General features: G+C 47.6%; 1 protein-coding gene across 5 annotated transcripts in view; it reads left to right on the top strand.

Moving 5' to 3' along the window:
- The first annotated feature begins 1,319 nt into the window (after nt 1-1,319).
- LOC138747668 (otoancorin-like) overlaps nt 1,320-13,656 on the top strand; it is a 49,762-nt gene continuing 37,425 nt past the window's right edge. For 4 of the 5 annotated variants that reach the window (XM_069907139.1, XM_069907142.1, XM_069907140.1 and 1 more), the window contains exons 1-6: nt 3,779-7,945; nt 11,263-11,291; nt 11,377-11,407; nt 11,497-11,524; nt 12,403-12,481; nt 13,352-13,480. In XM_069907139.1, coding sequence (XP_069763240.1) covers nt 7,864-7,945; nt 11,263-11,291; nt 11,377-11,407; nt 11,497-11,524; nt 12,403-12,481; nt 13,352-13,480 — 378 coding nt within the window. In that variant the 5' untranslated portion in view covers nt 3,779-7,863. Of the gene's footprint in view, nt 2,297-3,778; nt 7,946-11,262; nt 11,292-11,376; nt 11,408-11,496; nt 11,525-12,402; nt 12,482-13,351; nt 13,481-13,656 lie in introns of those variants that run through there. The other variant, XM_069907138.1, reaches the window with a different exon arrangement.

The following is a 13,656-nucleotide window of genomic DNA, read 5'->3' on the forward strand; positions in this document are numbered from 1 at the left end:
TGGTGAATTCCAATCCAAGGTGCTCACTTCCTCTTACTCCACACATAAATTCTCCCCTTTGTCCTCGAACGGACTTTCCCTTTTAGAGGGTCAGAAGACATCAGTTGAGGGGAAACACACAGAGAGGAGTGGGTGCCCGGAATGCATTGCCGGGGCTGGTGGTGCAGGCGGGTACATTAGGGACATTCAAAGACTCTTGGACAGGCACTTGGATGTAAGAAAAATCGAGGGTTATGGGTGTGAGGTCGGCAAGGATTAGACTTGTGGAGTAGGTTTACATGCGTCGGCACAATATCATGGGCTGAAAGGCCTGTAATGTGCTGGGATGTTCTATTCTGGGCTACCCTCCTATTGGTACATATAAAATGTCTTGTGATTCTCCCTCGTCCTACTTGTTAGGGGCATTTCAGGCCTTTTTTTTAACCCATCTAGTTCCTTGTTTGTGATTTTCATGCTTCCTATATTTTCTTCAATTGCCTTGTGCAATTTCAGCTTGAAAAACCTTTCATATGTTTCTTTGCTCTTTTTGACTGGGCGATTTTATTTTTCCTTTTTGACTCAATGTACAATATCACTGATCATCCAAGCTTCCAGGACCTTCCCATCTGTACCCTTCAGCCTTGAGGATTTACCCCCAAGCTTCTGCTCCCAATCCACTTGCCCCTGTCCCCGCCTCATATTCTTGTCATTAACCTCCCCCAGTGTAAAACTATAAAGATATTGAACAAAATTGCCTGTTGTCATGGGCAGTCAGAAACAAAGCTTCCATTTGTGTGGTATCCAGGCAAGTCACCCCATGCTTTTAGGTACAACAGGTGGCACGGAGTTTAAAAAAAAGTACAGAGAAGAATGAAAAATAAAAAAAAAAAAAACCATACTTAGTTATAAATGGTGTTGGGGCACCATCATTTTACTAATGTTAGGTTCATTGAAGAGTGATAATAGCAGGAAAGAAACTGGCATTGTGTATACTTTTAAATGCACATATTCTACCCAATGGGAGGGAGGAGAAGAGAGTGCGACCGCAGGAGGTGCAGATGGGGTGGGTGGAGAGGAGGTGCAGATGGGGTGGGTGGAGAGGAGGTGCAGATGGGGTGGGTGGAGAGGAGGTGCAGATGGGGTGGGTGGAGAGGAGGTGCAGATGGGGTGGGTGGAGAGGAGGTGCAGATGGGGTGGGTGGAGAGGAGGTGCAGATGGGGTGGGTGGAGAGGAGGTGCAGATGGGGTGGGTGGAGAGGAGGTGCAGATGGGGTGGGTGGAGAGGAGGTGCAGATGGGGTGGGTGGAGAGGAGGTGCAGATGGGGTGGGTGGAGAGGAGGTGCAGATGGGGAGGGTGGAGTGGAGGTGCAGATGGAGTTGGTGGAGAGGAGGTGCAGGTCCTGGGCAGATAGTCTTCTGAATCTGGATGGGATGCTTTCGATGATTCATCTATAAAAACCATAAGAGGTGTGGACCTTACTTTAAAGGTTACGTAGCTATGATCTTCATTCCCAAAATACTCCCAGATATTCCTTCCCAATATAAGGACTAGTATTTACAGGGAAAGGTTAAGCAGGGCAGGACTTTATTCCCTGAAGGGTAGAAGAATGATGGGAGATTTGATGGAGGTATTTAAAATTTTGAGGGGCACAGACAGAGTAAATGTCTTTTTCCACTGAGGGTCGGTAGGATGCAAACCAGAGCACAAGGGGTAAGGGTGAAAGGGGAAATGTTTAGTGGGAATGAGGGGGGAATTTATCCACACACAGTGGTGGGGGTGTGGAATGATCCATACACAGAATGTGGTGGGTGGTGTGGAATGACCTTCCAGCTGAAGTGGTAAATGTGGACTCAATTTTAACATTAAAGAATTTGGACAGGTTCATGGATGAGAGGGGTATGGAGGGCTGTGGACTGGGTGCAGGTCAGTGGGACTAGGCAAAAAAAAGTTCAGCACAGACTAGAAGGGCCGAAAGGACCTGTTTCTGTGTTCTGTGGTTCTATTATGAATCCCCTGGCTGCATATTCTGTTTCTCTGTCCCCTGTCACGGTTCTGGTGGCCATGTGCAGTGAGTTTCAGTGGCGTTGTATCCTGTCCCCAACCTCCCCCTCAGATCCTCTGCTCCCACCATCTCCTTGTCCACCTTCAGAGACCTTTGCTCAATCAGTGCTTTTGTGAAAGGTATCGGCACTTTTCTTACCAACCCAAAGGCGCTATACAAATGCAAATCGCCCGAATACACGGTGGTGTTCAACTTGATACCGGCTGACGTCAGCCAGCGGAGCTGAGCACAGAAGCCCCCTTGTTCCTTCGCCAGGTAGGGAGTGGGGTGACCCAGTCCCCGACGTGGGGGGGGGGGGGGGCGGGGGCGGACAGGGTGCCGGCTGGAGGGGACGGGAGAGGAGATGCTCCAGGCTGGAGGAAGGCGCTGGGACTGGGCTGCGTGGATTTGGCTCACTGTCTAACACGGGCCCCGGGACAGGTGGGCGGTGGTCACGGAGCGGCAGGTACAAGATGGTCGGGGCAGGGGCAGATTACAGAGCAATGTTCGTAAAACCATTCGTCCCTTCTTTCTACTAGTTCTTTGTTCGAGGGATGGAATTATCTACGAACGAACGCAGAGGGGAGAGAGGGAGGAGGGAAAGGGGAGAGAGGGAGGAGGGAAAGGGGAGAGAGGGAGGAGGGAAAGGGGAGAGAGGGAGGAGGGAAAGGGGAGAGAGGGAGGAGGGAAAGGGGAGAGAGGGAGGAGGGAAAGGGGAGAGAGGGAGGAGGGAAAGGGGAGAGAGGGAGGAGGGAAAGGGGAGAGAGGGAGGAGGGAAAGGGGAGAGAGGGAGGAGGGAAAGGGGAGAGAGGGAGGAGGGAAAGGGGAGAGAGGGAGGAGGGAAAGGGGAGAGAGGGAGGAGGGAAAGGGGAGAGAGGGAGGAGGGGAAAGGGGAGAGAGGGAGGAGGGAAAGGGAGAGAGGGAGGAGGAAAGGGGAGAGAGGGAGGAGGGAAAGGGGAGAGAGGGAGGAGGGAAAGGGGAGAGAGGGAGGAGGGAAAGGGGAGAGAGGGAGGAGGGAAAGGGGAGAGAGGGAGGAGGGAAAGGGGAGAGAGGGAGGAGGGAAAGGGGAGAGAGGGAGGAGGGAAAGGGGAGAGAGGGAGGAGGGAAAGGGGAGAGAGGGAGGAGGGAAAGGGGAGAGAGGGAGGAGGGAAGGAGAGGAGGAGTGGAGGGAAAGGGGAGAGAGGAGGAGGGAAAGGGGAGAGAGGGAGGAGGGAAAGGGGAGAGAGGGAGGAGGGAAAGGGGAGAGAGGGAGGAGGGAAAGGGGAGAGAGGGAGGAGGGAAAGGGGAGAGAGGGAGGAGGGAAAGGGGAGAGAGGGAGGAGGGAAAGGGGAGAGAGGGAGGAGGGAAAGGGGAGAGAGGGAGGAGGGAAAGGGGAGAGAGGGAGGAGGGAAAGGGGAGAGAGGGAGGAGGGAAAGGGGAGAGAGGAGGAGGGAAAGGGGAGAGAGGGAGGAGGGAAAGGGGAGAGAGGGAGGAGGGAAAGGGAGAGAGGGAGGAGGGAAAGGGGAGAGAGGGAGGAGGGAAAGGGGAGAGAGGGAGGAGGGAAAGGGGAGAGAGGGAGGAGGAAAGGGGAGAGAGGGAGAGAGGGAAAGGGGAGAGAGGAGAGAGGGAAAGGGGAGAGAGGGAGAGAGGGAAAGGGGAGAGAGGGAGAGAGGGAAAGGGGAGAGAGGGAGAGAGGGAAAGGGGAGAGAGGGAGAGAGGGAGGGAGGAGGGAGGGTGGGAAAGAGAGAGGGAAGGAAAGAGGGAGAGGGAGGAAAGGAGAGGAGGGGATGGAAAAGGGGCAGGGAGGAAGATGGAATATAAAAATTGGAGAGTTATGGTGTGAGGTGGGAAGAGTTAGTTTGGATAGGTTGGCACAACATTGTGGGCCGAAGCGCCTGTACTGAGCTGTCTTGTTTTATGAAAATAGGGGAAATGTCTCAGGCTGAGGAGCAGCTTCTTTCCGCAGGCACTGAGAACACTGAAGAACTGCTAAAACAATTCTGGATGATTCTATTTATTAAGATTATTTATTTTAATATATGTAATAAATTGTGTGTACATGTATCATTTGTCTGTATAGTTATGCTTGTATATGTGTTTTGCACTGTTCTGCACCGAGGACTGGAGAACACTGTTTTGTCAGGTTGCACTGGTACAATCAGATGACAAATAAACTTGAACGAGGATTACCGTGAATATTTATATAGTTTATTGTCTCTTCTAATATAGCTTAGTTTACTATAATAGTTTTTCTCTATGTGCCATCGACCTGAATGAGACTGAAGTACAAATACCAACACCATAGAACCAAAAATCACTGTTGACAACACCCAGATGACCAATGTGAACAGCTTCAAATACTTGGGGAGCATTATCTCGAGTGACAGGTCATGGGACAAAGAAGTTGACTCCAGGATCAGCCAGGCTCTGGGGAGGCTGCGTACCAGGGTGCTCAATCAACACAGCATCTGCATCTCCACCAAGCTGAAAGTCGACAGAATTGTGGCCATCCCTTCTCTCCTATATGGATGTGAGACCTGGATTTAGTACTGATATTGCATCAAATAACTGGAGAAATTCCACATGCATGCCCTCCGTTCCATCCGTTGGGAAGACCATGTCTCCAACCTGGAGGTCTTGGGTTGCGCAAAGTCCACCAACATTGAGTCCCTGATCATCAGAGCCCAGATGAGGTGGTTGGGTAACATCATCAGAATGGACGACTACCATATGCCTCATCAACTAATTTATAGTGAACTGGAGACCAGGAGGAGACCTCAAGGTTGTCCACTGAAGCCTAGAAAGACACTGTGAAGGAAATCCCACACTACTGTGGTATCCAACCAAGAGAACTAGAAGCTGAAGCTGCTGACAGTGAAGCCTCCACCAGTTTTGAAAGCAGGCGCTGCCAAAACCTGATGGAAAACAGTGACTGACATCACAAAGCAGCAGCCACGGTTATTACAACAACGTCCTCCAGGGCCCCTGTTGAGCTAGACTCTGCGCTTCCAGTCTGGGACTGCAAAGTCACCTTCGTGTCCACAGATGAACCGCACAACAACATGTCTTCTTCAAACCAAAAGACGACCAACGTTTGAGGGGCTAAAATTTAGACAAGAACCGAAAAGTACCATGTCTGTAGCAGGTGTAAATGGTCTCGTAATGAATAAAGAACTAAGACACAATGAATTAAAGTAGCAATTCAGAGTTTACCGTAAGACTCTGCCACAAACAGTACTGTCCTTGCTTGCATCACACAAGCTTTAACCGCAATTTCCTAATCGGGGCCTCAGTATTACTGTCTTCACTGTATCTTAAAACACATTAAATAAATCCATAATGACAATGGAAATAAAAATGATCACGGGAGTAAGTTTTTATTCACAGTATTCATGCAAAACAGGTAAACATTTACTATAACAAGGCTTTCAAACACAAAAGTTCATTTCACATCTTCAGCACTGAATAAAGTGCCGTACAATCTCATTGTACGGATCCTCTTCCTCCAAACTGGTCGTAGTCGTCAGCATCTCAGTCATCCCGTGGATAGTGGTCTTCGTACCATCCAATATGTTGGAAATTCCACATTTCTTGAATGCTTTGACAATAATGTCCGTTTCATTTCCTTCCATGAATCCATGATCTGACACCATGATGGAGCCTCCTGTTTATTCTTTCTCTCTTTACTCATCCAGTTCCTCTACCTCCTTTCATCATGTTCTTAAATGGCCGATTGATACTAACATCCATTGGTTGCAAAACACTTGTACATTCTGCAGGAATTGCAGCGATTGTATGGGAGTGTTTTATAATCGCAGGTCGTCATCAACATTCGTCTCGAGATGTGCCCCAAACTCATCCCAGATAAGCAAACTTTTTATTGCACAGGCCACCATAAATTCCAAATATTTAAAAAAATATTTTATTTAATATAAAACCACTTAACAAACAGATCACAATATTTCAAACTTAATCCAAATACATGTGGTGTTTTATATATAAAGAAAAGAAAGTAAAAAAAATACAAAAGAAAGGAAAACCTCCTTTAAATCCCCTCTCCCCAACCCCCTTCCTGTACCCCCTTCCCCCAAACCCCTACAAACTAAAGAGAAGGGATGAGAAGACCACAACAGGAACACTTCACTTTCTGATATTTTTATATATTTATTCATAGAGACTGATCGGAAAAAGGGAATGTTTGAGATTCATTTAAATTTTGATACCAACAGTTTGAAAATATGGGTTCCATATTTCACAAAAAATATGATGTTTATCTCTTAAATTTGTAAGTAATTTTCTCAAGTGGAATACGGCTTGGCACCTCTATCCGCCATCTCTCCGTTCCCAGATCAGTATCCGACTTCCAGCACATTTTCTAGCTATTGCCAAAGCAATTTGAACAAATCTTACTTGCTACATATTCAATTTTAATTGAGGTTTAATCCCTCTAATGTCTCCCAGTAAAAATAACATTGGATCCTATGGGAATCTGACTTGTTATTCATTCTAATAAATTACCCAGATCGAGCCAAAAAGGTTTAATTGTGGGGGAAAAAAGTACCAACTTCTTGTTCTCAATTCCAAACTTCCTTTATCCATTTCTACATCTGCCTTCATCCATCCAGCCTGTGGATGTACGTGGATGACAATTCCTTTTGGCAATTTCTCTTTTGGCAGAGTTTTTCTCTGGAAAACCAACCATTGGCTTTAATTGAGTACCATCGGCCGTACAAAAATGAAGCCTCCTTCTCTCATTATCCTCCTGTTGTCACCACCACTGGTCTTTTTTCATTTTTACTTGCTTCCATTCTCTGGTGTTTCATCCATGTTTCCAACGCATGATAACTAGTCACCTTCCTGCTGCCAATGTCTGATTACAAACTGGTGAAACTAGTATTTTATCATCCAGATCAGTGGGCAGCTTCTGTGAAATCTTAGTTCTGTGTCGAACCGTGCACCATCCAGCACTTCCAGTAAAATCCAAAAATTCTTCTCTTCCTGGCTTCCTTTTGTGCATAGATTCGAACGGCACCATCTTCAACCTTGTAGATTTTCAATCATCCACTCCACAACTCCTTTTCCCAACTGTGGCCACGGGCTGGATTTCCCGCTGTCAGGACATCTTCCGGCCTTGTCTGAAGTTTGAAATCTTTCTCCAGTTTCTCGATGCTTTCTCTGATGCACACGTTGCTCGTGCTGCTTCAGTTATTTGTCGTAATCTGTAATTTAAACGCTGCTGTGCATTTGTTGTATCTTCTGGTGGGCATTTTGAAACAAAATGGAGGCAAAGTTTAGAAACCATGAGTCTGGGAAGTTGTGACCCTTCCTTGCGCTGGTGTATTTTTACATATGCCAAATTTTTGGACGCAATTTCTGGAAAACACGCAATTTTTGGGCCAGAAAAGTGGGGAAGGTCGACTATTACACACTATCAACAGTTAGCCGAGTATATATGGTGTGTACGTTGTGACACTAAACTGATCATTATCATTAATTGGGGAGTTTCTTCACACAGCCAGATTTCCTGAAGGCCGAATGAGCTTTTGAGTTGTGCTCCAGTGCAGCACTTGAACTAAAGTGTTCTGCTTATCCTCGTGACGATAAAGTTACAGGCAGTAAACATCAGCCCCGCCACCCTTCTGATCAGGGAGGGCAAAATCAAAGTGCTGCAGATGCTAGAAACCCAAAATAAAACCAGAAAATGCTGGGGACACTAAGCGGGTCAGACGGCTTGTGGGGAGAGAAATGACGCTTCGCATTGGAGTGCCCACAGGTAACCTTGCAGATTATTTTCACAGTGAACCTGAGACATTTTACCTTTCTGGCCACTTCTTGCCGTGACAACCAACGTCTCCAGGGGTAGGATGCAGCCAAATCTCTGGAGCTGGGCATTGATCTTGAGTCTCTGGCAGACGAAGGTGGCCTCGAGCGAAGATCCTACAGAAGGTAAGAAAAATGTTTCTAAAATTCTCCCTGCTGGGACCCTGCACTTTTTCAATCCTTTACAAAGAAGCACTGATGTAGGAATGTGGGAGTCAGTGAGGAGAATTTTTTTTAAATGGGGGTGCCACAAGACTCTCACCCCCAGGGTCAGGAACAGCTGCTCCCCCTCCACCATCAGACTCCTCTAACAACAAACTCAATCAGGGACTCATTAAGGATTCTTAGACTTTATTTTTTTTTTCTTGCTCTGTTGCAGTCAGTTTACATTTCTTTATTTGTTTACATATGTACAATTCTTCTTGAGAACCGTTTTTTTGCACTTCCAATAAGTGGTGATTCTGCCTGGCCCACAGGAGAAAGAATCTCAGGGCTGTATGTGATGTCCTGTATGTGCTCTGACAAGAAATCTGAACTTTAACTATTTTTAAAATTTAGACATACAGCACGCTAACAGGCCATTTCGGCCCACAAGTCTGCGCCACCCAATTTACACTCAATAAACCTACGCCCCCAGAACATTTCGAAAGGCGGGAGATTTTGTAAATCTGATTCCAATTTAGGAGAGTTTTTCATTTAAAAAACTTTGTTTTATCTAAATATTATCTCTCTCAATTATTTTTTTGACCATCAATAATTGATCAATCTTTCTCTATTTGGAAAATCAAAGGTATTATTTCTTTTGTAAATTTATTTAAGGAATGTCTTTTGAACATTTGGTAAGTAAATATGATTTACCAAATATTCATTTTTTTTAGATATTTACAGATTAGAAATTTCTTAAATTCCATATTATCGGACTCCTATTTGCATATCCACCAGATCTAGTGGATAATATTTTTTCATTTAAATCCTTCTCACAAAGGATTAACTGGAATTATATATGATAGATTATTGAAATTACATCCAGTACTTCACGATAAGATTAAAAAGGCTTGGGAATTGGAACTTGCAAGGCTCTTATCGGAGGATCTATGAGACAAGATTCTTAAATTGATGAATATATCTTCAATATGTGCCCGACATTCATTAATCCAAGTCAAAGTGATTCATCGTGTTCACCTGTCCAAAGACAAGATGGTTTGTATCTATAGAGGGTGTGCAGCGCAGATTTACAAGGTTAGTTCCAGGGATGTCAGGGTTGTCATATGCAGCAAGACTAGAAAAACTGGACTTGTATCCATTGGAGTTTAGAAGGATGAGGGGGACATGATTGAGGTATACAAAATCATCAGGGGGATAGACAAGGTGAAGTCTGATTACTTGTTCCCAATGATGGGGGAGACAAGGACTAGAGGGCATAGTTTAAGAATACAGGGTAGGTCCTTTAGGACGGAGATGAGAAAGCATTTTTTTGCCCAGAGAAGTGTGAATCTGTGGAATGCTCTGCCACAGAGGGTGGTAGAGGTGGATTCGCTGACTATGTTCAAAAGAGAGTTAGATAAGACTCTTGTGGGTAACGGAGTTAAGGGTTATGGGGATAAGGCTGGAAAGGGGTACTGATGGTAATGATCAGCCATGATCTAAAATGGCGGTGCTGGCCCGACGGGCCAAATGGCCTACTCCAGCTCCTATTGTCTATTGTCTATTGTTTTCACCCTACCTGTGATAGATGCAAATCTGATATTGCTACATGGACACATAAGTGTTGGTCTTGTCCATCCTTAGAAATCGATTTGAAAGAAATTTTAAAAATCTTTTCAACAGTATTTCAGGTGGAGTTGCAACCCAGTCCAATAATGGCTCTTTTTGGGGTTATTGAGAGTAGGTAACGTACATCCTAGCAGAGGTGTCCAAACTGTAGGCAGGGGTTTAGTGTGGATCTGACGAAGAATTCTTTCACCAAGAGGAGGTAGGAATCTGGAACTCGCTACTTGAGTGGGAGGTGAAGGCAGGACCCCTCATAACATTTAGGATATCGTGAGCAGTTTTGGGCCCTATGTCTAAGGAAGGATGTGCTGGTGTTGGAGAGGGTCCAGAGGGGGTTTACGAGAATGATCCTGGTGATGAGAGGGTTAATGAAAGAGGAGTGTTTGATGGGTCTGTACTCACTGGAGTTTAGAAAGTTGAGGGGGGCATCTCATTAAAACAATGAATATTGAAAGGGCTGGACTGAGTGGACGTGGAGATGTTTCCTGTGGTGGGAGAGTCTGGGACCAGAGGGCACAACCTCAGAATTAAAGGACGTTCCTTTAGAATGGAGATGAGGAGAAGCCGGGGGGAATTTGTCATTACAGACGGTTGTGGAGGCCAAGTAATCAGGAGGCTTAAAGAGAAAGGTGATAGAGTCTTGATGAATGAGGATGTCAAAAGTTATGAGGAGAAGGCAGGACTTTGGGGTTCAGAAGAACAGATCAGCCATGATTTGAATGGTGGAACAGACAATGGGCTGAATGGCCTAATTCTACCCCAGGTCTTAATATATATCTGGATGAGCACTTGAAACACCAAGGCAGTGGAGGCTACAGGCCAGGCAGGATCCATGGGGAGAGATGGTCAATCGATGTTTTGGATCAAGTCCCTTTATCGAGATTAGCGTTGGACGCTATGATGTCGAGCATTTCAAGGGGAAAGTATAGATTACAGAGGGGTGAGGAGGAAGCTGGGAGGGGCTAAGAGGTGATCTGATTGGACAAAAGGTGGGAGTGGTGGAGAGATGGATGGCGGGAGGGACGTCTGGGAAGGAGGGGATATGTTGGAGAGGAAAATGAAAGCAGGTGAAGGTAAAGAAGCGATGGGGTGGGGTTTCTCTAAAATTAGAGAAATGGATGTTCATGCTGCTGAGTTTAAGGCTGTCAAATTACAGCACAGCAAACAGGCCCTTCTGCCATTCTAGTTCTATTATTCTACCTTGTCCCACTGACCTGCACCCAGTCCATACCCCTCCCATCCATGTGCCTGTCCAAATTCTTCTTCATTGTTAAAATTGAACCCACATTCACCATTTCTGCTGGTAGCTCGTCCAGACTCTCCCCCTCATGTTCCCCCTAAAAACTTCCCCTTTCACCCTTAACCCATGTCTTTTGGTTTGTACCTCACCTATCCTCAGTGGAAAAAGCCAATCTACATTTACTCTGTCTATCCCCCTCATAATTTCAAATACCTCCATCAAATCTCCCCTTCACATCTTGTAGAATGAGAGCAAGACATTAGCCTGGGCAGATATTATGACATATTGCATCACAGTCACTATGGTAACACTACAAACAATAGTTCTCTGAAAGAGACAGGCACAAAATTAACTGAGAATCAAAAACACCAAGTTTTAACCTTTATATTTGCTGCTGCTTGTGTTTGTTTTAACCAACCTGTCCCTCTTGCAGGTTTACCAACCGAAATCAAGGACATTCTGGTCAGTGAGAGAATCTTGTTTAAATCTCATCTTCCATCCCCTTTTTGTCACTGACAGCGGTGTAAACCCGTCTCTTCCATTTCAGGACAAACTGCTAGATGGGAATTACATCGAAGGTGAGATTCTACCATTGTTATTAAAGTCTGAGATTAGCCAGGACAGTTGGGCTTCATCTAAACCAGACACCTTCTGTTTATCCCCCCAGGAACGATTAAAGCCATCGAATATCTGAGGTATGCTTTTCATCTCATGTCAATCGGTATGCCTCAAGCCACTGTGCACACAGCCAGCTCCCAGCATCTGCCTGCACCTGTAACTGACTGAGCATTGGCCAGGACTCTGAGCCCTTCCTGTTAGAGACACAAGGCCGTACTGACAGTGGCCCTTCAGCCCATCATGGCCCTGCTGACCTCTTTGCTCATCGACACTAATCCCGTTTGCCTGCACCCAGGGGAAGCCCACAGGGTCACGGGGAGAACCAGTACCAGACTTGTCGAACCAGATGTTTCCACTGGGAATGAGGCACTCCCCAGAACTCCACGGGGAACATTGGCTTGAGCACCCTGGAGCACGTCTCGGACTTCCTTACCTCCGAGCAGGGAGCAGAATTAGGCCAAAGGATGCCAGTGGTGGGAAACAGATACGGGTACTGATTGGGGCTGGAGAGCTGGAAATGGGTTAGTACACAGTTACAGAGCTGAAGAATTATTGCAGACAGGGAGATCTCTGGGATTGCATTAACACTGACTTCTCCGGTTCCTGCCAGCCCACTCCCTGTTCTCCCTCCCTTTCCCATCCCCCTGTCTCCTCCAGCTTCTCCCCATTCACAGTCATTCCCCCCCCCCCCCCCCCCCGTTTTCTGCTGTGCCCTCCCTCTCTTATCACCTCCTGCCTGCGGGACTGGGCTCCTGTAACCCCACCCCCACCATTTAGTTCGGGCACCTGCTTACATTTTCCCCGCACCGTGATAATAGGCTCGAAATGTTGGTTCTGTATCTATCTTTGCTGTATAAAGTCCACAGTTTGACCTGCTGAGTTTCTTTACTAACACGAAGTTACTCTTTCAACTCCCTGTATCCCTACCCTGAGCCACGTGTTTTCCGGGTTTCAGGAACCATTCCGTTGATGACCATTATGTGGACGTGCTGAGGTATCTCCACTCCAAGGGTTCCAGCCTGCACAGCCTCCAGGTTTGATGTGCCAGAGAATTGGAACTTTCTCTGCGCTGGGACATGAGTATGTGGCGGTTTCCCTGGATGGGGTTCTGGCTGGGAATTACAGTTATAGAGCCACCCTTTGGCCCAACCTGCCCAAACCTTCTCACCCACATCTGTGCCTCTGTCTCTGTTTGGACCAGGTCCCTCATAGACTGGGCTGTGTGGGGTGGGGCCTATCTCTGAGGGCAAAGGAGCACATGGGGGTGACGAGTGTCTGGGCGATGGGTCAGGCTGTGTGGGAATTGGTCTCAGTCTAGGGTGGTCATGTTCTGTAGGGTGGGATGTGCCACTGGGGTGGCGTTGCTTTGTGCAGAGTGGGTAATTTGTCCAGGGTGGGCCAGGTTGTGGAGGTGAGGCTAGCACTGTGGGCAGTACCCTGCTGTGTGTGGCGTCTGGGACTGGTCATGGGACCAGGTAGTGAGGGCATGGACAGGCACTGGGGATGGGGGCCAGGTTATGGGGCGCAGAGCCAAGCAGTGTGGGTGGGGCCCGGCTGGGGGTGTGGCCTGGCTGTGTGGGTGTTGACTGCAGTGGGGGCTGAGCCATGCTTTGAGCGGAGTTAGTCCACGTGGGTGTAGATGACTGCATGGTGGAGTTAGTTCCCCTGTGACGGGGCACTCCTTTCCTCCAATGCTGGGATGCTCAGTTACCCCGGTGACGCTCTGTTCCCCCAGTGACGGGGTGCTCCATTCCCCTGGTGATGGGGCGCTTTGTTCCCCTGGTGGGGGAGGCGCTCCATTTCCCCGGAGACACTCTGTTTTTCCAGTGACGGCCGGGTGCTCCAGGGATGAAGGGAAGTTGCTTCTATCCGGCTGAACTCCTCCTCCTCACCTCTCCCCACAGGCGTCGTATTCCGGCTACTTCTCAGGAATCGAGCATCAGCCCAGGCGACTGGCTGCCGACCTTCGTCAGATGGTCAGTGGCACCTTCCTGCTCACAATGAAGTACCTGTACAGTGACCAGACTGTCGAGGTTGGTGTGGTGCTGGGGGGAGTCCATTGTCAAATCCACCCCCCCCCCCCCAAATGTCCCACACAACTCCAAGATATCTGCCCCCCCTTCACTTCATCTCTCTGACACTGGCAGCCAGTACCCGTCGCCCTTGGATGTGCACACTCACACTCGTCTGCAGGCACACACATGCACAC

The sequence above is a fragment of the Narcine bancroftii genome, chromosome 12 (genome assembly GCF_036971445.1).
Source record: "Narcine bancroftii isolate sNarBan1 chromosome 12, sNarBan1.hap1, whole genome shotgun sequence".
Classification (NCBI taxonomy): Eukaryota; Metazoa; Chordata; class Chondrichthyes; order Torpediniformes; family Narcinidae; genus Narcine; species Narcine bancroftii.